The sequence below is a fragment of the Pristiophorus japonicus genome, chromosome 11 (assembly GCF_044704955.1).
Source record: "Pristiophorus japonicus isolate sPriJap1 chromosome 11, sPriJap1.hap1, whole genome shotgun sequence".
Taxonomy (NCBI): Eukaryota; Metazoa; Chordata; class Chondrichthyes; family Pristiophoridae; genus Pristiophorus; species Pristiophorus japonicus.
In genome coordinates this window covers 59189089-59213259 of record NC_091987.1, presented here as the reverse complement: position 1 = coordinate 59213259, position 24171 = coordinate 59189089, and the positions used below count along the sequence as shown (strand labels likewise).

General features: G+C 42.4%; 1 protein-coding gene across 2 annotated transcripts in view; it reads right to left on the bottom strand.

Moving 5' to 3' along the window:
- LOC139276035 (cyclic AMP receptor-like protein A) overlaps nucleotides 1-24171 on the bottom strand; it is a 458883-nt gene that overhangs the window by 56486 nt on the left and 378226 nt on the right. The window contains exons 9-11 of one of the 2 annotated variants that reach the window (XM_070893418.1): nucleotides 19769-19847; nucleotides 11242-11289; nucleotides 9284-9366 (exon numbers count right to left, since the gene is read on the bottom strand). In XM_070893418.1, the coding sequence (XP_070749519.1) occupies nucleotides 9284-9366; nucleotides 11242-11289; nucleotides 19769-19847 (210 nt within the window). The remainder of the gene's footprint in view (nucleotides 1-9283; nucleotides 9367-11241; nucleotides 11290-19768; nucleotides 19848-24171) is intronic. The other variant, XM_070893419.1, reaches the window with a different exon arrangement.

The window sequence follows — 24171 nt, the reverse complement described above, 5'->3', positions numbered from 1 at the left end:
TGGTGCAGATATACTACTACGGTACTTAAAGGGCTTAACAACTATGAGATGTCTGAAATCAGAAGGAAATAATGACAATGACTAAAAGCAGGAGTGATACCACGCACACAAATGTTTTGAGAACTTGGAAACAGTAGCAGAGTTGTGCTCTCGAAGCCAACTGTGCTCTGTAATTCAGTCAGGAAACAGACTTGAATTAGAATCTTATCACAATAATTTTATTCAGTTTTGGGATAGAGAAACCTCCATTAACATCACCTATCATAAACTACCACATGTAGTACAGGTATGTAACATAATTCACATAGTCTGTCACTGTCACAAGAACTTCAGTAAAATGTAATGGTGGTGTGTTAAACACTCCTCCTTTGTTTTTAACAGAGCCAAAATGAAGGGCTAAGGTCCATGGATGAATTGACCTGCAAACTGCTTAAATAGAAAATTGTTAGATTATATAAAAACACCAGAAACAAACAGAAAAAAAGAATGAATGTTTATCTTAATTATTTGCAATCATGTTGTAACAATTGTAGTACAAACCACTACATATCATTTTCCACAGGGATCATTTTTTTGGAGCAGGATTGAAGACAAAATTATTTTATTCCCAGCAATTGGGTTATTTTCTATTGCATATTTATAAACCTGATTGAATAATATCTTAATCATTTTACCAGTACACTGGTGTCTCACACTGTTTTGAGCTTGCTTCATTGCAAACATACCTGCAAATACTTGAATTATTTTGTCTACATTTTTTTATTGAATCGAGTATAACTGGAGGGTATATTTTTTAAGAACAATGTACGATTAACAAAACTATCTTGATCTCTTAGGTATGTAAATGGGTAGATGTTCTTTGCTAATCCTTTTAATTTCAGACTGGATGGTCTAAAAAAATATAATTCTGGAAGCCAGTAGACTTGTACAAGTATTGTTTGCATTGAAAGACAACAATATTCATCTAATATCCTTTAAGGAACAGTCAGTGGTTCAAATATGGAAAACAATCCTGTGGATGAAACAAAAAACAGCAATGTGGACACTGAATACTGGTGCTTCTCAGTTCAATTGGGAACGGTGGCATAGTGGTTATGTTACTTGACCAGTAATGATCTGGAGATGTGAGTTCAAATCCCACCGCTGGGGAATTTAAATTCAGTTAATTAAATAAATCTAGAATTAAAAAAAGATTGTTGTAAAAACCCATTTAGTTCACTCATATCCTTTAGGGAAGTAAATCTCTTGTCTTTACATGACAGCATTGGTAGCTGTGACCACCGCACAGACATCATGGAGACAGTCCCGTTTTTACACTGAGGACACCCTCCATCGTGTTGTGTGACATTACCAACACCGTGCTAAATGGGATAGATTCAGAACAGATCTCGCAGCTCAAAACTGGGCATCCATGAGGTGCTGTGGGCCATCAGCAACAGCATAATTGTATTCAAACACAATCTGTAACCTCATGGCCTTGTATTGCCACCACTCTAACATTACCATCAAACCAAGGGACCAACCCTGGTTCAATGAGGAGTGCAGAACAGCATGCCAGGAGCAGCACGAGGCGTACCTAAAAATGAGGTGCCAAACTGGGGAGACCACAAGCATGCTAAGCAACGGAAGCAGCAAGCCATAGAAAGGGCCAAGCGATCCCACAATCAACGGGTCAGATCAAAGTTCTGCAGCCCTGCCACATCCAGTCGTGAATGGTGGTGGACCATTAAACAACTAAACAGGAGGAGGAGACTCCATGAACATCACCATCCTCAATGATGGCAAAGCCCAGCACATGAGTGAAAAAGACAAGGCTAAAGCATTTGTAACCAGAAGTGTTGAGTGGATGATCCATATCGGCCTTCTCCTGAGCTCCCCACCATCACAGAAGTCAAAGTCTTCAGCCAATTCGATTCACTCCACATGATAGCAAGAAACGGCTGAGTGACAACCTTCCGGCTTTCGTGCTGAAGACGTGCTCCAGAACTAGCCGCGCCTCTAGCCAAGCTGTTCCAGTACAGCTACAACACTGACATCTATCCGACAATGTGGAAAACTGCCCAGGTATGTCCTGTCCACAAAAAGCAGGACAAATCCAATTAGTTCAATTACCGCCCCATCAGTTTACTCTCAATCATCAGCAAAGTGATGGAAGGTGTCGTCGACTGTGCTCGCAAGCGGCATTTGCTCGCCAACAACTTGCTCACCGATGCTCAGTTTGGGTTCCACCAGGACCACTCGGCTCCAGACCTCATCACAGCCTTGGTCCAAACATGGACAAAAGAGCTGAATTCCAGAGGTGAGGTGAGACTGACCACCCTTGACATCAAGGCAGCATTTTACCGAGTGTATCATCAAGGAGCCCTAATAAAACTGAAATCAATAGGAAAACTCTCCACTGGCTGGAGTCATACCTAACTCAAAGGAGGATGGTTGTGGTTGTTGGAGGTCAATCATCACAGCCCCAGGACATCGCTACAGGAGTTTATCAGGGCAGTGTCCTAGGCCCAACCATCTTCAGCTGCTTCATCAATGACCTTCCCTCCATCATAAGGTCAGAAGTGGTGATCTTCGCTGATGACTGCACGGTGTTCAGATCCATTCGCAACTCCTCAGATAATGAAGCAGTCTATGCCAGCATGCAGTAAGACCTGAACGACATTCAGACTTGGGCTGATAAGTGGCAAGCAACATTTGTGCCACACAAATGCCAGGCAATGACTATCTCCGCTAAGAAAGCATCTAACCACCTCCCCTTGATATTCAATGGCATTACCATCACCGAATCTCCCACCATCAACATCCTGGGGGACCAGCCACATAAATACTGTGGCTACCAGAGGTTCGGTATTCTGCGGTGAGTGTCTCACCTCCTGACTCCCCAAAACCTTTCTACCATCTATGATGCACAAGTCCGGAGGGTGATGGAATACTCTTCATTTTCCTGGATGAGTGCAGCTCCAACAACACTCAACAAAGCAGCCCACTTAATTGCCACCCGATCCATCACCATAAACATTCACTCCCTCCACCACTGGCGCGCCGTGGCTGCAGTATGTATCATCTACAAGATGCACTGCAGCAACTCACTAAAGCTTCTTTGGCAGCACCTCCCAAACCCACAAACTCTGCCACCTAGAAGGACAAGGGCAGCAGGCGCATGGAAACACCATCACCTGCAAGTTACCCCCCTTCCCACCCACCTACCCACCCGCAAGTTACACACCATCCTGACTTGGAAATATAATGCCGTTCCTTCATCGTCGCTGGGTCAAAATCCTGGAACTCCCTCTGTAACAGCACTGTGGGAGTACCTTCATCACACGGACTGCAGCGGTTCAAGAAGGTGGCTCACCACCACTTTCTCAATGGCAGTTAGGGATGGGCAATAAATGCTGCCTCTGCCAGCAACGCCCACATCCCATGAATGAATTTAAAAAACAGTTGACACTCATTTCCTTTATTTTGTTCCAAAAGATATATCCTTACGAGTGATAATTATGGGACTGTTTAAACACAATGGTGATACCCTAATTGTATCACCCGCCTCTCTCCAATAAACCTCTGCCACATTTCACTTATAATGCAGAATATAAGCTATTGTCAGATCAAATAGTTACATTGGAATTAGCACATGGTGATGAACAGATAGCTTCAAGCTGGAAACTTCAGATGAGGTCAGAAATATTTTAAATTGATGAACTTACTCTTAGACTAGAACAGATGCAGGAACCTTTTGTTCTTGGTGCCTTGAAGATGATATCCAATTTCAAGCCCTCATTTAAGGAACTTCAAAAAATATTGCGGTAGAAGTTATTACGCATTGCACTGATTTTTCAGGTGTAAAGTGGATGCAGTAATAACGTCTGATCTGTGCGTGTGTTTGGGGCACTGCTAAATTTATTGTGCCCTTATTTTAGGCGTCCCAGGCGGTTGCCCAAAACAGGCCTTTGCCCCCTTACATATGTTAATGACAATTTTAGGACCCCTCTGGAAATTGGTTTGCGATGAGCGGAGCAGATGCCGCTACAGCCGCTACCAAAAGGTAAGGTTAAAAAAAATGTTTTAAACGTTGCATTGTGTTGCTCCGACTCCACTGACCTTGCAATTGGACCCCGTTACTACTCTACTCCACCCTCTCCCGGGGCTTACCTTTGGGCTTCTGCTGGCGAGGGAAGCGGCCCAACATTCATTGCATTCAAATGCACAAGCTGTCTGAGGAGGCTTGACAGGCCTCAGAGCTCATGCAAATAATGTTAACCAATTGTGGGCCTCTTGGTTGGCGTGTGCAATGTCAGCTTGCCCTAAACAGTTTCTACCCCATTACATCGGCATTTGTGTATGTTATGCATTTATTATGATCATTCTGAATCTCTGTGTAACACTGTTTTGCTTGCAGATAAAGCAAGAAAATTATACATGAATAAAATAGTCAACAAAGGATATTGAGGCCAGAATTTCAACTTGGAGGCGGGTATGGAGCGGCGCTGGAATGCAGTCGGGAAACACGGGAGAAGGGGCTGAATTTAACGCAGGCCTGGGTAACATTTTGCTTCTTTGTTTCCCGCCCACAGCCAGCCAGATGGAGGGGCTGGCTGAGTGTCGGGTGGGAAGGCCTGCGGCACCAGGCCACAAAGAGGAAGGAGGGAGGAATCAGGGCGGGTTAGAAGGCTGGGAGCGGGAGAGGGGGCCGGAAGGGGTATCAGAGATCGGAGGCCTCGTGGGGAGGGTGGTTAGAGGCCTCGTTGGGGGGGGCGGCGGTGTGTCAGGTCTGATCATGGGGGGTTTGCGAGGACAGTGGAAAGGCTCTTAACTCCTGGATCCAGCAGTCCTCACCTTACTTTAGCTGGCAGGTTTTCCGAGGTCCGGGAAGCCCAGCCAGCCAGCGTTAAATTTAAAATGGTGTTTCCAAATGAGGTACGCAGCCTCATTACAATATTTAAAGTGGTTGGCTGCCCCGTCCCTGTCTCCATTAAAACTGGAGGTGGGTGGGTTGGAGAAGGGTTGGGGTCGAGATTCAGATTTTTAACACTTTGACGTCCCAACCGTCCCAAACCCACCTGTTTTTTGGGGTTAAAATTCCCCTGAGTTTCTGCACTTAGTTTTCAGTGATTTGAATCCTTCATTAAATTGCATATCTTGCACACTGTATACAGAATATTTAGGACTTTAAAGTCTATGCCATAAATAATTCTGCCCAATTTCCATTGCAAAGGATATGTACTCTGAACAAGAAGTAGAATTTCCCAAGCTAAGTTCTTATTCAAAGTTCACCGTTCATAATGAACCCAAAATTTAGCAGTATTTATTGTGCTGGTAAATTACTCTTAACATATTTTCTATTAGTTATAGAAACCTGTAAAATCTAGTACTATACCAGCAATTATTTTAAACATTAGGAAACAGATAGCTTCACAGTTCATTTAGAAAATATATTTTTCCATTGACACAAATTAATATATTTTATTTGTATCTACTATGAACGTATTAAGATTTATTACCAGGAGGCTAATTAATCAGGAAATCTGACAATAAAACAAACATGCTTTTTGAAACTACATAACCATACTGTGTCCACTCCAACCAGACGCATTGGGCCGGATTATCGATCTTTTTCACCCCTCTTAGCGCCCCGGAGAGACGGCAATGGCGGCGGTAAGCACTTCTGGGCAGGGGGCCAGCTTCCAGCTTTTGTTGAGATTGATATTGTGTTGGGGTGAGTTATGTATTGGGAATGTTTTTGGTGTTTATTTTTCAAGTTCCTTCCCCACCCCCGCCCTCTCCCCACCCCACAAGGCCTCTCTTAGGGAGCTCCGATGCCGGCTGTTTAGCTTGGGATTTTCACTTGCTCAGCCAGCCTATCGCCCTAAAAGAGCTGCCTTAGCACTCCGCTCCAAACTGTGGGCCCAGTTAATGAATTTTGTAGCAGCAGATGTAATTCATTTGCCGCTGCAAAATTTACCGTTCCGCCTGGATTAACGCCCTAACAGAGGCGCGACCGAATTTCCAGCCCAAAAAGTTGAAACTATACCAGGTCAAGTAACCACTGCAGGAGAGTTTTTCCTTCACATTCTTTTATATCCAGCAATATTCATCCTTCTTTTCCTGCATGGCAGATATTTCATGCTGAGATACAGTTCTTTGAGTATAAAAGCCCAATATCTCACTCTAGTAGCTAATCATCTGGAGCGTAGATAACCGTGAGGAACTTTCCTCTCGGGTGAATAAGTCATCGGCGTCAGCATAATTTAAGTTTTTGTGGCGGATTCCCATCTGTGTGTCAAGGGTTAATTAGTCAAGGGTTATGGGGAGAGAAGTGGAGTTGAGGCCAAGATCAAATCAGCCATGATCTTATTGAATGGTGGAGCAGGCTCGAGGAGCCAAATGCCCTACTCCTGCTCCTATTTCATATGTGCTGGGAGTTCTCTGCAAGAGAAGGAGCTCACCACCCACATCTGTATAGTAATACATAGTGATTCAACGGAACTTTATAGTCTAATATGGATTACTCCAGCATCATCTATAGCAGAGCCCTGAGTGTCAGCTGACCTAAGCCAAGCCAGAATATCTCTAATGTGTACTGTTGTAAGGATGTAAGGTCCAATCTTCGAGTCTATCCTATTTGTTTCAACATGCTGGTGAATTGGATGGAGTCCTTATGCACTGCCCTCATTTCTAACTAGATGCCTATTCCATGCAGATTAGTGAATATACTGAGGGAGCACCCAGCAGCAGGAGCATGGCTAAGTAAGCATGGATGAGGTTGTTGCTTCTCTTTTGACCCTTCCAACCTCTGCTTCCAAAACATTAGATGTGCCAGTAAGTGAGCAGGACTAAAGCCACGGCGGTAATGGATGTGGCAGTCAGTTACAGGGTCACTCATGACCCAGAGCAAGGAGCTATCTCAATTCCAAGAGGTTTCCAGGAGATTGCGTAACTACATCTGGTTGAGAGCGTGGTAGGGAATGCGAGTGTGGAAATTATGTCATGACCAGTTTGGTCTTTTCCTGTCTTTTTGCTTATGTTCATATGTTGAATGATGCCACAAACTTTGTAAACCCCATCTTTTAAAGAAAGTGCACAACCCTCTTGTTCTGCTGCCAGCAGAGTCTGGGGAAAAAGATTAAATAGTTTGTTCTTGCAAAAAATGCACTAGTCATCTGCTTGATACATCTGAGAACTGCAGATTGAGTAATGCTGCACATGTTCCCTGTGGCAATTTATAATGAGTCAAATGCAGAAAAGTTCAGGGCTGCGGTGACCTCAACAGCATTTGCCCATGTAATGCCTGTGGTGGGGGTTGGTTTGAGCTCAGAGTCTAGAATATGTCACAAGTTTGTCACTGCCTCACTAGAGGAGAACAGGCTGCAAAGGCAGTTTTGCTTTGACTTTCTAAGATAGGTGTGTCACTGCCTGTAGATACAGAATCCTGTGTAAGGCTGACCACCTCTGATGTAGTCCGACCTGCTTTACATCCCTCATTTCATTCTCTGCCTCCTCTTCCAAAGGAAACAAAATAAGAGAAATCTCCACTGGAATGCTGTTTCAAAATGATAACTACAGCAACTAAAAATCTGCACCTAAAACTTTTACTCAAAAAATGTGATAAAAATTAATTTTGAAAATAACACCTAGCATTAAGCTAAAGAAAAATGCCAGTTTCTAATAGTCTTCTCAAAACGCAGCAAGTTCCGCTTAAAATGTCCTCATCACCATTTTATATAGGCAAACTCGGAGTGCAGTGCTGTCCCAGCAAGAATATCGGAAAGCTGCACATGTGCTAATATGCATCTTATTATAATACTTCAACATGAAAACCTGCATTGTAGTGTATGCCAGAATAACTGTCGAGATACACCCAATGGGAATCTCTACCGCTGCTCCCAGCCCTTCTGGCAGAATATGGCCAATGTTACAACAGAAGAACACCAGAAGCCGCAGTTTCTTCAGGCTATCAAAGCTAAACTCTCATCTGTTTTTAACAAGAGCTCTTTGGCCCTCTTTATGGCCTCACTGGAAGATCATGCACGCCACAGGTCCAGTGAGATTGAACACCACCTGATCTTTCAATTTGCCAGTGCCCATTTCTGCTGTAGCGCTGTCAGCGATGGCAAGCTGAAAATTTACACTGGAGTAACATATGGACAAAGAGAGAGAAAAAGAGACAGTGGAGCAACAGGAAAAGCAAGAGGTGGGACTGTGGAAGACACAGTGAAAGACACGGAGAGAGAGAAAAAATAGGCAAAGAAGAAAAGAGTGGGTGAAGAAAAGAATATGAATTGGGAGAAAGTAAAAGAAAGGAAGAGAGACAAGGGAGAGCGAAATGATTGATGAATAGGCTGATTAGTGTCAGCTGTTTTTCTTAATTTATGAAATCCTTTGTCAGTCATTTATTCCTTTGCTTGTGTTTTTTCATGGTGCATTTGTGAGTTTTTAAAATTCAATTTCCCTAGGGGTCTTGGCTGGGTGTGAGATTAAACGATGGTGTGGCTTAGTTTCTATCTGGGCTTGTATTCCTCTTAACTCAAGCCTGACTTCAGACTCTAAGGATTCAAAGTTTAGACCCTTCAAGTCTGAATACTAAATAAGGTATCTTCAATGCTAATCCCTATTTTTTTATTGCTGGGAAATGGGATTTTTTTTGGGGGAGGAGCAGGTAAGCTCATGGGGCATTAACTCGTTGATTTTTTCTAAAACTCTCAACTGATTTTTCCTAGATTTCTAATAGCTGATCAGCTATTTTGTTTATACCAAGAGATTTTTTTGAAAACAGAAATTCCTAATAAACTAGAGGCTTTTACAATCATCAAAGTGAAGGGAACTTTATCCTATCCATCAGGACTGTCATTAAATTCAGAAGTGAAAGAGGTGAAAATGCTGAGTTTGGAAAGTCTATCAAACTGAATTATTTCTTAAAGTACATACAACCACTTAAGAAAACTGTTGTGTTTAAAATTACACAGCACTGGCTTAGAAATCTCAACGTGTTAGTTACCGACTAGAAAACGGCGGGACAGAGCATTAAAATTTACATTGATACAATTAAGCATAAATTATGCAAGATTGGCGTTTTTGAGCAAGGTATCACTGCATTCGATAGAATTCTCAAATAAGAAAATTAGAACCCTATTTTTGACCCCTCCCCAGAAGATAAAGAATGACCCATCTTTACTCTGACAGTAATCATCTAGTAGTCATGCCTCTTGGCCACAGTAATCTCCAATTACTGTAGCCTTATTAAGCACCAGAAGCAGCAGCAAAAACAACACTTATTTTTACTCACCTGTTGATGAGAGGAAAGAGGGACACAGCCAGGTATACAGATGGGTACCACTTAAGTGGCTTGATTTCCAGAGTTAATAAGATCTATATATATATAAAAAAAATGTAAACACTTTCAGTTGTCAGTTTTAAATCATTTCTCATAATGGTAATTTTATCGGCTGAAGAAGATCAACAGAAATTTCATTATTAAACATAATAAGAAAGCAAACCTGTAGTTGTGTTTTAAACTAATTACATCCACAGTTCACTAAGCATCTGGCTTCTAGTAAATGAATCCTTTTATTATTAGATTAATTATTAACGTGGGCAACTGCAATAATTTGGAGGAACCCTGCTATGACTATGCAATGGTTATGAAGAACATCAAAAACAGAGGCCCTCTTTTGAGTCACTTGATTCTACAAATCATAGCAGAAGTGTATCAGTCTTGCATATTAAGGGAATCAAGCGATATGGGAACAGTGTAGAAAAGTGGAGTTGAGGTAGAAGATCAGCCATGATCTTACTGAATGGCTTGAGGAGCCGAATGGCCTACTCCTGCTTCTATTTCTTATGTTCTTATGTTCTTAGTCTGCTAAGATTCAAATATTTGCTGCATATAAAGCTGTCAATTATTTTATAATGATTAGATTATAGTGTTTGAAAATCTGAAAACAATCCTGCAAAAAAGCCCATGACTTATTAGAGACGCCTTGTTAGAATACAAAATAGGTGATGTCTGGCAGCAGTATAACAGAGTCGACTGGTCTTATTTAAAAAAAATATTGCTCATCTCTGATACACATTAAAATCACACCTTATTCTTTACACAATCTATACAAACAGTATAATATTTGGGCCATAATGCGTGTCAAGAACACTTCTGGCCATTAAATAGATTTGCTCAAAACACAAATTATTCTAGCATCTACTACCCAATCAAAAAAATCACCCTGTGTCCATGTCGATCAAAAGTTAAATAATGGAACCCCCCTTCAAAAGAAATATTGTATTGGACATAGGCTAAAAGTGAAAATCTACAATGAACAGGATTATCTTGCATTCAGCCAAACATTCTTCTGGGAATTATACATGAAAGTGAGATGCAGACATTTGTTGACAAAATACTTTGTAGCATCACCGGCAGCCAGAGAGGGGCAGCATTCACCTATTAGTGCTGTAGAAATACTGAATGCTCACATGCTTAGTCCTTACTATCAGCCCATACAGATGCACATTTAAGCCCCTTAACCTTTAATGCTACCCAGAAACCTGCAATGGAACTGTGTCAGCTTAATCATAATAAATTAGTTTATTTATCCTTGGAATAAGGTTTAGATCCATATAAAATTAAAAAATAATAAAATTTAATCAGGAGGTTGCATTCTGACTCTTTAGTGGAAAAAACACACAAGAATGTGGTGTAGATGTTATTTTTCAATTAAAAATAACTTGAGATTGCAACTTTACTATCTAAAGCACAGAAAATATCATATTATGACACTGGTACGAGTCCATCTGTACCTGAACAGTGTAATAAGTTACAGATGTACTGTCAGAACTATATAGTGCTTATTTGATATAACTGAACATAACTTACTCAACCAACATAGCAACTTCCCATTTGTGTTCTACATAAATAGTCTGAAACTACATAACAATATTCCATACCACAGACCTAACACACACAGCTTAGGACAAATAGTGTCGCTTGCAAAACCCATATCCCAAGAATGAATTAAAAAAAACAAATTTCTCATATGATCCTTATTTGCTGGCAGATTGAAGAGACCTTGGATTGGCTTTGAACCTAGCCTCAGAGGTGAAAAGCCAATGTTTAACCTACTTGGCCATGGACTTGCTTTAAATGTTTCTATTAAACTGTCCCCACAATATTGGAAGAAATGGAGAGCTTTTTTAACCAGTAATAGATAGTCATTTATTTGAGTGTAAGTTGTAGCCTCATCTGAACTGTACCTTGCTTCTTTCTCTTTCAGGATCATATGGACCAGACCAAGTTAAAACCTGTATGAAAAAAAATGAGAAAACACTGAAATAGACTTTGAAAATAATGGCGTGGAAATTCTGATATCCCGGGCCCGTACGAAGTTTCAACGGACCCGGGAAGGCATCGGAAAAGCCGGTTTTCAGTGCATAATGCGCATGCGCTGATAACCGGCTTTTCCGATTTATCAAGCTGGAGCTTGACAGATGATCCGCAGATCAGGAGCGAGGACATTTGTACAGGCAAAATTGCGGGATTTACGCATATCTTGCCCGTCAAATGTCCTCAAAACTCTTGTGCCTGATAGAAGCAGGCGCACAGCCTACTTTTACAGGCGTAAGAGTTTAAAAACATATCAAAAATATGATTAAAATTAAATTAAAAACAACATATTTATGTTAAAATCCTGCCCACTCAGGTAATGTTATTGTAAACCCTAACCCTAACTTCTTTTTTTAAATCGGCAAATTTTTTTTCTTTCAAAAACATTTATAACAACTTTAATTTCTATTAGTGTATTATGTGAGGTGTTTTTTAAATGCTTTATGTAGTATTTGTGCGTTTTGGAGGTTTTCTCATTCATAGTAATAGGAGATTTGTAATTTATGAATCTCCTATTACTATGAATGAGAAAATACTTACCTGTGATTGGGTGTCCAGGCCCACATGACTCCTGCGGATGTCCCAATGTGAATGCACTGCGACGCGCAGTCACGAGAGGCCTCTGGATCGGGGTCTCGAGCGGGCGGAGCAGCTTAAGGTAAGAGCGCATTTTATTTTTATTCTACAGTGCTTTGCCCGCGGGAAGTCCTCGAGAGGAATTTCTGGGCCATTGTCTCAGAGAATCAAACCATCAGATAAATCTAGTCGGAGAATTTAAGTACAGCGCACCAAATTTATCTTCTTGTACAAGGTGCTAAAAATGTGCATTAACACAGCGTTAATGCATTTCTAATGGAAACTCATATTTGTTTAAAAAGGGCAATAAATGAACACAAAAAAACCACTTCAGTAGTGATCAATTTTCAGACATATCTAACACTTAGCGGGCTCAATTTTCCCTAATGCAGTTTCATGGCGTATTTCAAGAGTTACACCCTTTTTCTTGGCCCCGACTACTTCAAAAAAATAACTTGAAAGTTTCTCCCTTCTAATTTTTTTAATTGGCACCGCGCAGCCTGTCCTTTAGCTTTGGGGGTAGAGCCTAATGTCTGCACCAAAAAAAGGATGCCCCCACTTCTGCGCATGCGTGAAAAAAAAAGACGTTTTTTACGTGACTGCTATGGGCGCACATGCCCAGTACACCTCCCCGGTCTGCATTCAGCCATTTTTAAAGAGCTAGTTGTGTGTGAGAACTGTGTGGCAACTTTAGTTCTCAGTGGAAAAAGATCGGAACTGCAATATGCAATGTGGCTCAAGGACCAAGAATTACTCACAAGAGGAAGTGGTGGCACCAACTGAGGTCAGATGGCACGAGCTGGACACCAGCAGAAGTCACATAAAGATTTCACCAAATAAAAAGAAGAAATGCTGGAATCAACTTGCAGAAGATTACTGTGCAATGGTGACCACCCCGAGGTCTGGAGGCCAGTGCAAAAAGAAGTGGCAGGACCTTGGTCAAGTAGTTAGTGTAAGTAATATTTTCATTTTTCAAAGGAATTGCAATTGTAAATGTGACCATTTGCATGTCCCATCCAGCAGAACGACACCTTCTCTAAAAAGTTATATTTTCATCTTTGCAGAGGAAAGTGGCACACAACAAAAGAGAAAGAACTCGAACAGGACAAGGCCCGGCAAATCTGCATCCACTGAAACCCTTGGAAGAGAGGGTCGCTGCTTTGATGGGTCCTACCTGGAGAAAAGCAACCACCACTGCACAAGCTGGGCCCACACTCGAGGGAGAGGGTAAGTCCTGGAAATTCCACATTCTGACTTTGCTAAAAATTAAGTACCACATGGGCTAGTCATGCTTCGGTTCATGGGGATGTCTCCGTCAGCTACGCATCAGTCGATGCAGTGTGCTATCATTCATCGTGGTCCTTCAAATAACTCTGCTCCTGTGCTGTGTGAGCCTACTCATGCCACCCTGCCCCCTCCTCTGCTGCTAACCATTTATCTGTTCTGTTATATTTTGCAGAACTTGACGAAGCTAAAGCCGATGCAGAAGAATATTCAGACGTGGACGAGCCTGAAGAGGAGAACATCTTCCAATCCCACCTTTCAGATCAAGAGCATGGGGGTGAGGGGGAGGGGGAGGGGCAGGGAGAGGGTGAAGCCCCCACTGTTGTACTCACTCTGGAGGTGGTGCTTGTGCCGCCCATTGAGGTGCCAGCCCCTTTCCTGAGTGGTACGAGTGTTGGGACATTTCATGGTTTCTCATAGTCCGAGGCTGCGGGTTCCAGTGGGGTGCAGCGAGGCACACCCAGGGCCCCACCGTCCGAGGCTGCGGGTCCCAGTGGGGTGCAGCGAGGCACACCCAGGGCCCCACCGTCCGAGGCTGCGGGTCCCAGAGGGATGTAGCGAGCCACACCCAGGGTGAGGAGAGGAAGGAGAGCTCGGCAGCACTCTCCTGAGATGCAGGATGTAACAGATGTGGTTCAGATGATGGCAATGAGTGCGGAGAGCTTTGACCTTACACGATCACTCCTGGACACCATCAGTGGGGTGGGTGGTGAGGTATCTGGACTGTCGGGAGAAGTAACAACACTCTCACGAAAAATGGGAACACTGTCCAGACACATCAGGGAGGGAATGTTGCAGGCAGCTGATACACTGTCGGCGAACATGAGGGAGGGAATGTTGCAGGTAGTTGACACGCTGTCGGGGCACATGAGGGAGGGATTGTCGGAGGTAGCTTCTGCAATAAGGGAACACGGCCAGAGCCCGCGGCCATTGACGGAATCAACTGCCACCCCTACAACAATCCCCAGGCCAGCCTCTGAAGAGGCCCAATCCGGGCCTTCCACATTACCACCTGCCCTTGCCCCCCATCAAAAAGTGCGCATTACCCGAGATGCTTGAAAGAATAACCTTGGTACCAACCCGAGAAACGCTGCGCCACCGCCTGCGGGTGGGGGTGAAGTCACCAAGACCAAGTGCAGCGGGCGGTCTTAGGATAAGGTGGAGAAGAGATGGATGCAGCCTTTCTTTGCTGCTGGTGTTGTTATTATTATTGTTGTTACTGTTGTAACTGTTCTCAAATTAAAAGTTTTTTGTAAGTGATGTAACTTTACAAGTTTAAAAGTTTGTAAGTGATCTTAAAGTTTGTAGGTGATCTTAACTGAAAACTTTAAAGTTTGATACAAGAATATTTTTATTAAAGTTAAGTTTAAACAAGTGTTAAACTTTTGAATAAAATATATTTTAAATTATAACTGAATCATTTCCATTATTTGTTCCATTATTAACACAACTTTTTGAGCTAAAGAAAAATCATTTCCATTATTTGTTTCATTAACACAACACATTACGGAACCGGTCCAAATAGTAAACATGGTCCATGTGGAATAGTTGCCGCTGAGCCTTCAGGCAGCAAAGTGTTCACGGCTGGCGCAAGGCTCGAGCAATCGTTAAAGGGGCATGACGGCCCGCCCTCCTCCACTGTCGTGCTCCGGGTTCAGGTAGTTGCATGGCTTCCTCGCCCTGCTCCACCTCCTCCTCGTCATCTGCATCTTCCTCCTCCTCATCATCAGCCACTCTCACCTCAGGTGGGTCTCGACTACCAGCTCCTGCTGCCTCATGATGGCTAAGTTGTGCAGCATGCAGCAGAAAACAGTGAACTGACCGACAATCTCAGCGGAGTATTGCAAGTAGCCTCCGGAATAGTCCAGGCATCGCAAACGCTGTTTCAAGATGCCAATGGTCCTCTCTATTATGCTGCACGTCGCAAAGTGCGACATGTTGTATTCCCGGTCAGCTTCCGTCCAGGTTACACGTAGGGGCGTCATGAGCCAGGTGGCGAGGCCGTACCCTTTGTCTCCCAGCAGCCAGCTCTGCCCTTCTGGCTGCTGCTGAGATAGCACACTCGTATAGGATGAACGCATCTGGGTGCTCACAGGGTATCTTGTATCAACTGCCATGATGCGATGCATGTCGTCACAGACGAGCTGCACATTCACGGAGAGAAGCCTGTTCTGTTCCTGTACATCTCGGAATCCTCCAAAGGTGCTCGCAAGGCGATGTGCGTACAATCAATGCAGCCCTGTACCTTTGGGAAGCCAACAATCCTGGAGAAGCCCACAGCCCTGTCACACATTGCCTGGTCGGTCATGGGGAACTTTATGTAATCCTCCGGGCATATAGTGCAGCAGTCCGCTGCAGAATGCAGATATGTGTTGCATGTTGAGAAATGGTGCACACATCCCCAATTGTGGCCTGGAATGATCCGGATGTATAAAATGAAAGTGCAGCTGTAACCTTTACTTCAACTGACAAAGCAGTACTGCTGATGCTTCTAGGGTGCAGGTTTGCTTTTATTAACTCACAGATCTCAGTTACAACTTCTTTGCAGAAATGCAGCCTTCTCACACAGTCTGCATCACTCAGGTCAAGTATGAGCATCTGTCTCGATATACCCGGTGTGGGTAAGGCCTCCTGCCCACCATCCTCTGTGCTCTGAGATTCCTCATGCGATGATATCTAATCAATCTTCTCCTCCACAGCGCAATCATGCAGAAGCCTTGCACAAAATATGGCAGTGTCAATATTGCCCCCATAATTTAATTGTAGCTTTGCAAGAAGCTCAAAACAGCACTCACACCTTCTTTCCTCTTTCTCTCCTCACGGTCGACGCCCTAGTATGGACCACACCCTGATCTGCGCATGCGCAATGGGCTTGCTTAGAACGGGAAGCTAGGCATACAATAAACAATGTCTAATGCAATTCTTTAACTTTTGATTTTTTTCAAAGTACCACCCCATCACCGAACATCTTCTCACTGGGCTCGAGAGTTGGCTGGAGGAATTGCTCCCTCGCCTGGGCACAGGGGTTTGGCGTCCTAACCTAAAAGAATCGTAACTAACCGAGTTACACTGGCGCAGAAACTTTGGGGAAACTTGGGATATTTTAATTTACGACAAAAAAAGCAGCGCGCGCCAAAAATATGGCGCAGGCAACTGAGGAAAATTGAGCCCATTATGTGTATGTAAGAAGAAAAATTAAGGACACTGACTTACAATAAATGAATTAATAGACCACTAAAACTATTCAAAGAATAATTTTATATTTGATATATGAAGATGTAGTTAAAATATTGCACTTGCGCAACACAGTCATGATTGAAGAAAATATCTTCTAATATTTAAATATTCATTCTTATCTTATTAATACATTTTATGTAAGACTTTAAACTATTTAGATTTAAATCGTGTACCTAAATGGCAGAGATAGAAATTCATTCAACATAAGTCAAGAGACTGCACTTATTTAAAATTGGTTTATAATGACGACCCACTCTGACTGCATCAAAAGAATTTGACTTTGCACTCTGATGAACTTGACTATGTTTTCACATATGTCTGGCTAAATATAGATTTGTAGATTTAGACTTCAGTATTATGAAAGAGTAAAATGCACCATAATAAACAAATATTTATAATTAATAGCTAACCATCGTCAGGAAAAACAATATTTTGCACACATTTCAATCAACCTTGTGTGGCAATTATGTTAGACATTATACTAGAGCAGTCTGCAATTAAAATATACAATAAAACTATTCTTTATTCTTAAAATACTTAACTGTTTAAAAAATGGATATTACAGTATTACACAGCAAGAGGGCAACAATGAAGTAGGCACAAACAAAACACTGATCTTGCCAGGCTTTTTGTAGAAATTAAGCAGACTACACTGGTGGGTGGGATGTCTGAGTGTTGACTCAGCAGGAGGGACCAGCTTAAGCAACCCCAGGCAATCTATTATTACAAAGAGGCTTTCAGAAAAATGCACAAGCTCCCCAGGCCAGGCACTGTTAGTTTTATTGATCCTGTAGATGGAAGAAACTCACATAGTGGCCCCTTCCATTAGGACCATGGCTATCCAGCAATTAGAAAAAAAATCATTACTCAAGGGCCATCAATTATTTTCAACGCAGCACTGGATTAAATGATATGGTGTTACAGTTGCAGTCCAAAAGTCATGCTTATGATAATACAGTAAAACACAGAGGTGGAAGGGTGGGAAGATAGAGTGAATCTTGAAAAAATAGCAATACGTGACTTGCTTACAAATATGGCATCAAAAGATGTACACCATAAGGGTCAGACTGACTACCACAATTTAAAAGTCCATGTGCTGTTACTAAATCTTTTGCAGAGGATTGAAAAAAAAATAAATGCCCCAAACATCTTCACATGCACAAACTCAGATTAAGGTCTGAAAAAGACACAATTTCGTGTTACTTTTTACTTGACACCACTACAGTATTTTTCTTCACTCAAGAAAATAGTGCACTGCAGGGGCATTCCATGATTTAAGAATAAAATAATGGACAGTGATTCACAGGTTCATGCTCAGACTAACAGCTTTGGGAGAGCTCAAAATTGACCAATGAAAAAGCTACATGCAGCATATGGAATAAAAGTTCATCTACACAGAGACTGAACTTCAAAAAAAAGGGGGCAGACAAAAGGCAGGTAACTATAGGCCGGTTAGTTCAACATCTGTAGTGGGGAAAATGCTTGAAACTATCATTAAGGAAGAAATAGCGGGACATCTAGATAGGAATAGTGCAATCAAGCAGACGCAACATGGATTCATGAAGGGCAAATCGGGTTTAACTAATTTACTGGAATTTTTTGAGGATATAACGAGCATGGTGGATATAGGTGTACCGATGGATGTGGTGTATTTAGATTTCCAAAAGGCATTCGATAAGGTGCCACACAAAAGGTTACTGCAGAAGATAAAGGTACGCAGAGTCAGAGGAAATGTATTAGCATGGATAGAGAATTGGCTGGCTAACAGAAAGCAGAGAGTCGGGATAAATGGGTCCTTTTCGGGTTGGAAATCGGTGGTTAGTGGTGTGCCACAGGGATCGGTGCTGGGATCACAACTGTTTACAATATACATAGATGACCTGGAAGAGGGGACAGAGTGAAGTGTAACAAAATTTGCAGATGACACAAAGATTAGTGGGAAAGCGGGTGGTGTAGAGGACACAGAGAGGCTGCAAAGAGATTTAGATAGGTTAAGCGAATGGATTAAGGTTTGGCAGATGGAATACAATGTCGGAAAGTGTGAGGTCATCCACCTTGGAAAAAAAAACAGTAAAAGAGAATATTATTTGAATGGGGAGAAATTACAACATGCTGCGGTGCAGAGGGACCTGGGGGTCCTTGTGCATGAATCCCAAAAAGTTAGTTTGCAGGTGCAGCAGGTAATCAGGAAGGCAAATGGAATGTTGGCCTTCATTGCGAGAGGGATGGAGTACAAAAGCAGGGAGGTCCTGCTGCAACTGTATAGGGTATTGGTGAGGCCGCACCTGGAGTACTGCATGCAGTTTTGGTCACCTTACTTAAGGAAGGATATACTAGCTTTGGAGGGGGTACAGAGATGATTCACTAGGCTGATTTCGGAGATGAGGGGGTTACCTTATGATGATAGATTGAGTAGACTGGGTCTTTACTCGTTGGAGTTCAGAAGGATGAGGGGTGATCTTATAGAAACATTTAAAATAATGAAAGGGATAGACAAGATAGAGGCAGAGAGGTTGTTTCCACTGGTCGGGGAGACTAGAACTAGGGGGCACAGCCTCAAAATATGGGGGAGCCAATTTAACACCGAGTTGAGAAGGAATTTCTTCTCCCAGAGGGTTGTGAATCTGTTGAGGCTAGCTCATTGAATGTATTCAAATCACAGATAGATAGATTTTTAACCAATAAGGGAATTAAGGGTTACGGGGAGCGGGCGGGTAAGTGGAGCCGAGTCCACGGCCAGATCAGCCATGATCTTGTTGAATGGCGGAGCAGGCTCGAGGGGCTAGATGGCCTACTCCTGTTCCTAATTCTTATGTTCTTATGTTCAAAGCAATATTTTGTATATCAAGCTCTCTGGGGCATTAGTGGGAGATGTGATAAGGCGCTATGTAAATGCAAATGAATTCTTTCTTTGTTTCATCAGGTTTTAAGAAAATATCTCCCATTGTTAGATTCCTGAGCTATCCAATGGTTGCAGTATTAATATAATTTTACATATTGCAAATAAAATGCAAATGAAACTGATGCACTCCACAAATTATTCCAGAAAGCAATAAATAAAACAAGCAAATAAGTTCGGATGATAACATATTATTAACATAATGGACAGCTGAAGAGTTAATTAACGTGATAGATGGTCAAGATATCAATCATTTAAAAAAGCACCAACATGAAGAATGATTACTGTATTTGCTTCCTAAACAGAAGAAAATAGATACAAACAGAAACAACCATATAAGTTGAACACTGATGTTTGCAAGACTTTATTTTATTTCAGGAGTTTCAAATCTGGATTCTTACCCTCTGTTTAGCCACATAAAAAATGTGAAGGTAGCATGACATCATCAGAAAGATGAGGACAAACAATGGGATGTACCATCTGAAAAAATAAAATAAAATGTGACAGTTTTAACATCTCTTTCAAGGTATACAGCACCATTTTTTTTAAAGTAATTGTTCTTGAACCAGATCTCTGCAACAGCAACTTATCAGTACATTGCTAGGTATGATCCATTTGTGTATTATCATTATCGGAACATGAGAATAAAACATTTAGGAGGCTGAGAAATGGAGAGCAGTAAGTATACTAAAATACTGAGATTTTTCAACCAATGTTTTAAGATATTTTGGGCTAGAAATTGACCTTCGCCCGGACTGGGTTGGTATCCTTCCGGGGCTGGAAGTCCCGCCCTCAAAGGAAATGGACGCTGTTTCTGGCACTCTGTTTCCTTTGAGAGGCGCTTCTGGGGCCAGCTCAATTCAAACCTGCATGTAAATCCCTTGAGAATTCCACATCACTGCCAAATTGGTCAACCATCAATGGAACGCATTGAAATTCAGAGGAAATGTGATCTACTGGTGAATCAATTCCAGTGATGTTTAAAAAAGACTTGCATTCTTATAATAACAACTTACATTTATATAGCTAATTAATGTAGAAAATGTGCTTTAGAAAGGTGACAAACAATAAAATAGATAAGAAGGAATGAAGGAACATACACCAAACCATGGTTAGAGAGTTAGAAGTGGTGACCAAAACCTACATTGAAAAGATGTTTTTTGAGAGCACATTTAAAGGGAGAGAGAGAAGTGGAGAAGCTGGGGTGGAGTAAGATTTAAGAAAGGAAAACTGATAGGGCCAAGAAAAATGAAGGCTCTGCCACCAATGGTAGAGTTAGAGGGATGCATAAAAGGCCAGAGTTGGAGGATTGAAGGGTATGGAAGGAATGAAAGGGTGGAAGAGGTTGTAATATAGAGCTCCCCCTAGTGGACTGCTACTCCGCCTGGTGGACTATTGTGGTAATGCAACTATTCATGTATTTAATAAAAGGATCATGCGACAAGATCACATGACAAGTTCCTGTAGAACCATCTTGTGTGTGTGTTTGTGATGTCGTAAAGAATATATCACATTTGGCGACGAGGATGGGATAATCAGATTCCCTAGCTGAAATTTTTGTTGGTGGATGTTTCTGCCAATCTACAGAGAGACTTTGAGAAGTTCTTTGTTTTATAGAACAACTAAAAATCCAAGGTAAATTACAAGCACACTTGACTGAACTGTCAGAGTCCACATGGCCGTGTTTATGGGAATAACAGGGCTCTTGAGTGAGTTCCATCACGACAGAGAGACTTTCAGAGCATATGCGGATGATAAAAACCGTACCCGCGTGGCGTTAGAAAGAAAACGAGCTATTTATTTGACTAAAGCAAACCCCCAAGGTGTATGAAACCCTGAAAACTTTGCTTGTTCCCATCAAACCAAAGAACACGCTACTGACGGAGATTCTAATTACAGCACTACAATCCTGAGCCCCTGGAAGTTGCTGAAAGTTATCGTTTTGAAACAAAAGATCAATTCATTGACGAGAGTATCAGCGAGTACATTGTAGCTTTAAAAAAGCTATCCTTTCACTGTCATTTTGGAAACTTTCAGCACCGAGCACTGCGTGACCACTTTGATTGTGGGATGAAAAATGAAGCAATCAGAAGAAAGTTGTTGATAACCCCTAACTTGACTTTTGATTGAGCTTGTCAGACAGCTATGTCGATGGATATGGCCGACCAATACTCCTGAGAATTTCGTGCCATTTCCAGTCATCAGACAACTGAGCTGAATCGCCTACAGGTTAAAAGACCTGGAAGACATCCAGGGCGGTCCTGAACACCACTCCAAAAATAAAGGAGGGCAATTTTCAAAATGGCAGCCCCTCTGCGTCGACCAAGCAGTGAGTTCTTACCGACCCATGGCCGCCTCTTTGAGGCAGTCACAACTCTTATAGAAAGGGGCAATTTTGGCCCCATTAAGTCTAGACATGACGTAAAAATGGATAAGGATTTCAGTAGAGGTGACGTAGAGATGGTGGTAAACAATTTTGCAGAGGTGAAATAAGCAGTCGTGATGATGAAGAGAATGGAATGCCAAGATTTTGCATGGATTGGTTCAATCAGAGCTAGGGAAGGGGTGCAGTCAGTGGGAATGCAGCAACATTAATTCCCGTAAATGTTGGCTTCGGTCTACCCAATGTTCTGCTGTAGAAATTTTGAGTCATTCACAAAGTAATACCTGCCGGGCAGTCTGACAGCACATAGGTCGTTGTGGGGTTAAGGAAGTATAGAGAGTTATGATGTAATTGAGGAGCAACATGATGTAGATCATAGAATCAGAGAAATTTACAACACAGAAGGAGGCCATTTCGGCCCATCGAGGCCGTGCTGGCCAACAAGAGACTATCCAGCCTAATCCCACTTTTCAACTCTAGGTCCGTAGTCCTGCAGGTTACAGCACTTCAAGTGCACATCCAAGTACTTTGTAAATGTGGTGAGGGTTTCTGCCTCTACCACCCTTTCAGGCAGTGAGTTCCAGACCCCCACAATCCTCTCAAATCCCCTCTAAACCTTCTACCAATTACTTTAAATTTATGCCCCCTGGTTGTTGACCCCTCTGCTAAGGAAAATAGGCCCTTTCTATCCACTATATCCAGGTCCCTCATAATTTTATACACCTCAATGAGGTCTCCCCTCAGCCTCCTCTGTTCCAAAGAAAACCAACCCAGCCTATCCAATCTATCCTCATAGCTAAGATTCTCCATTCCCGGCATCTTCCTCGTAAATCTCCTCTGTACCCGCTCCAGTGCAATCACGTCCTTCCTGTAATGTGGTGACCAGAACTGCACGCAGTATTCTAACTGTGGCCTAACTAGTGTTTTGTACAATTCAAGCATAACCCCCCCTGCTCTTGTATTCTATGCCTCAGCTAATAAAGGCAAGCATTCCGTATGCCTTCTTAACCACCTTATCTACCTGGCCTGCCACCTTCAGGGATCTGTGGACATGCACGCCAAGGTCTCTTTGTTCCTCTATACTTCTCAGTGTCCGACCATTTAATGTGTATTTCCTTTCCTTGTTAGCCCTCCCCAAATGCATTACCTCACACTTCTCCGGATTGAATTCCATTTGCCACTGTTCTGTCCACCTGACTCGTTGATTGATATCTTCATGCAGTCTACAGCTTTTTTCTTCATTATCAACCGATTTTAGTATCATCTGCAAACTTCTTAATAATACCCCCTATATTCAAGTCTAGATCATTGATGCATACCACAAAAAGCAAGGGACCTAGTACTGAGCCCTGTGGAACCCCACTGGAAACAGCCTTCCAGTTATAAAAACACCCATCAACCATTACCCTCTGCTTCCTGCCTTTGAGCCAATTTTGGATCCAACTTGCCACTTTGCCTTGGATCCCATGGGCTTTTACTTTCGTGACCAGTCTGCCATGTCAGACCTTATCAAAAGCCTTGCTGAAATCCATATACACTACATCAAATGCACTACTCCTTGACCCTCCTTGTTACCTCCTTAAAAAATTCAAACAAGTTAGTCAGACATGACCTTCCTTTAACAAATCCATGCTGACTGTCCTTGATTAATCCATACCTGTATCTAAATGAAGAATTATCCTGTCTTTCATAGAAACATAGAAAATAGGTGCAGGAGTAGGCCATTCGGCCCCTCGAGCCTGCACCGCCATTCAATAAGATCATGGCTGATCATTCACCTCAGTACCCCTTTCCCGCTTTCTCTCCATACCCCTTGATCCCCTTAGCCATAAGGGCCATATCTAACTCCCTCTTGAATATATCCAATGAACTGGCATCAACAACTCTCTGCGGCAGGGAATTCCATAGGTTAACAACTCTCTGTGTGAAGAAGTTTCTCCTCATCTCAGTCCTAAACGGCCTACCCCTTATCCTAAGACTATGTCCCCTGATTCTGGACTTCCCCCAACATCGGGAACATTCCTCCCGCATCTAACCTGTCCAGTCCCATCAGAATCTTATATGTTTCTATGAGATCACCTCTCATCCTTCTAAACTCCAGTGAATAAAGGCCCAGTTGATCCAGTCTCTCCTCATATGTCAGTCCAGCCATCCCTGGAATCAGTCTCGTGAACCTTCGCTGCACTCCCTCAATAGCAAGAACGTCCTTCCTCAGATTAGGGAACCAAAACTGAATTCCAGGTGAGGCCTCTCTAAGGGCCCAGGTTTCCACATGATTTGCGTCTGATTTTTCGGAGCAACTGGTGGAGAATGGACTATCTTAGAAATCGCAATTCTCCACATTTCTTTTTCTGCAGTTCTAGTCAGTTAGAACAGTTCCACTTTGGAACATAATTTTTTCTTCAAAAGGGGGCGTGTCCG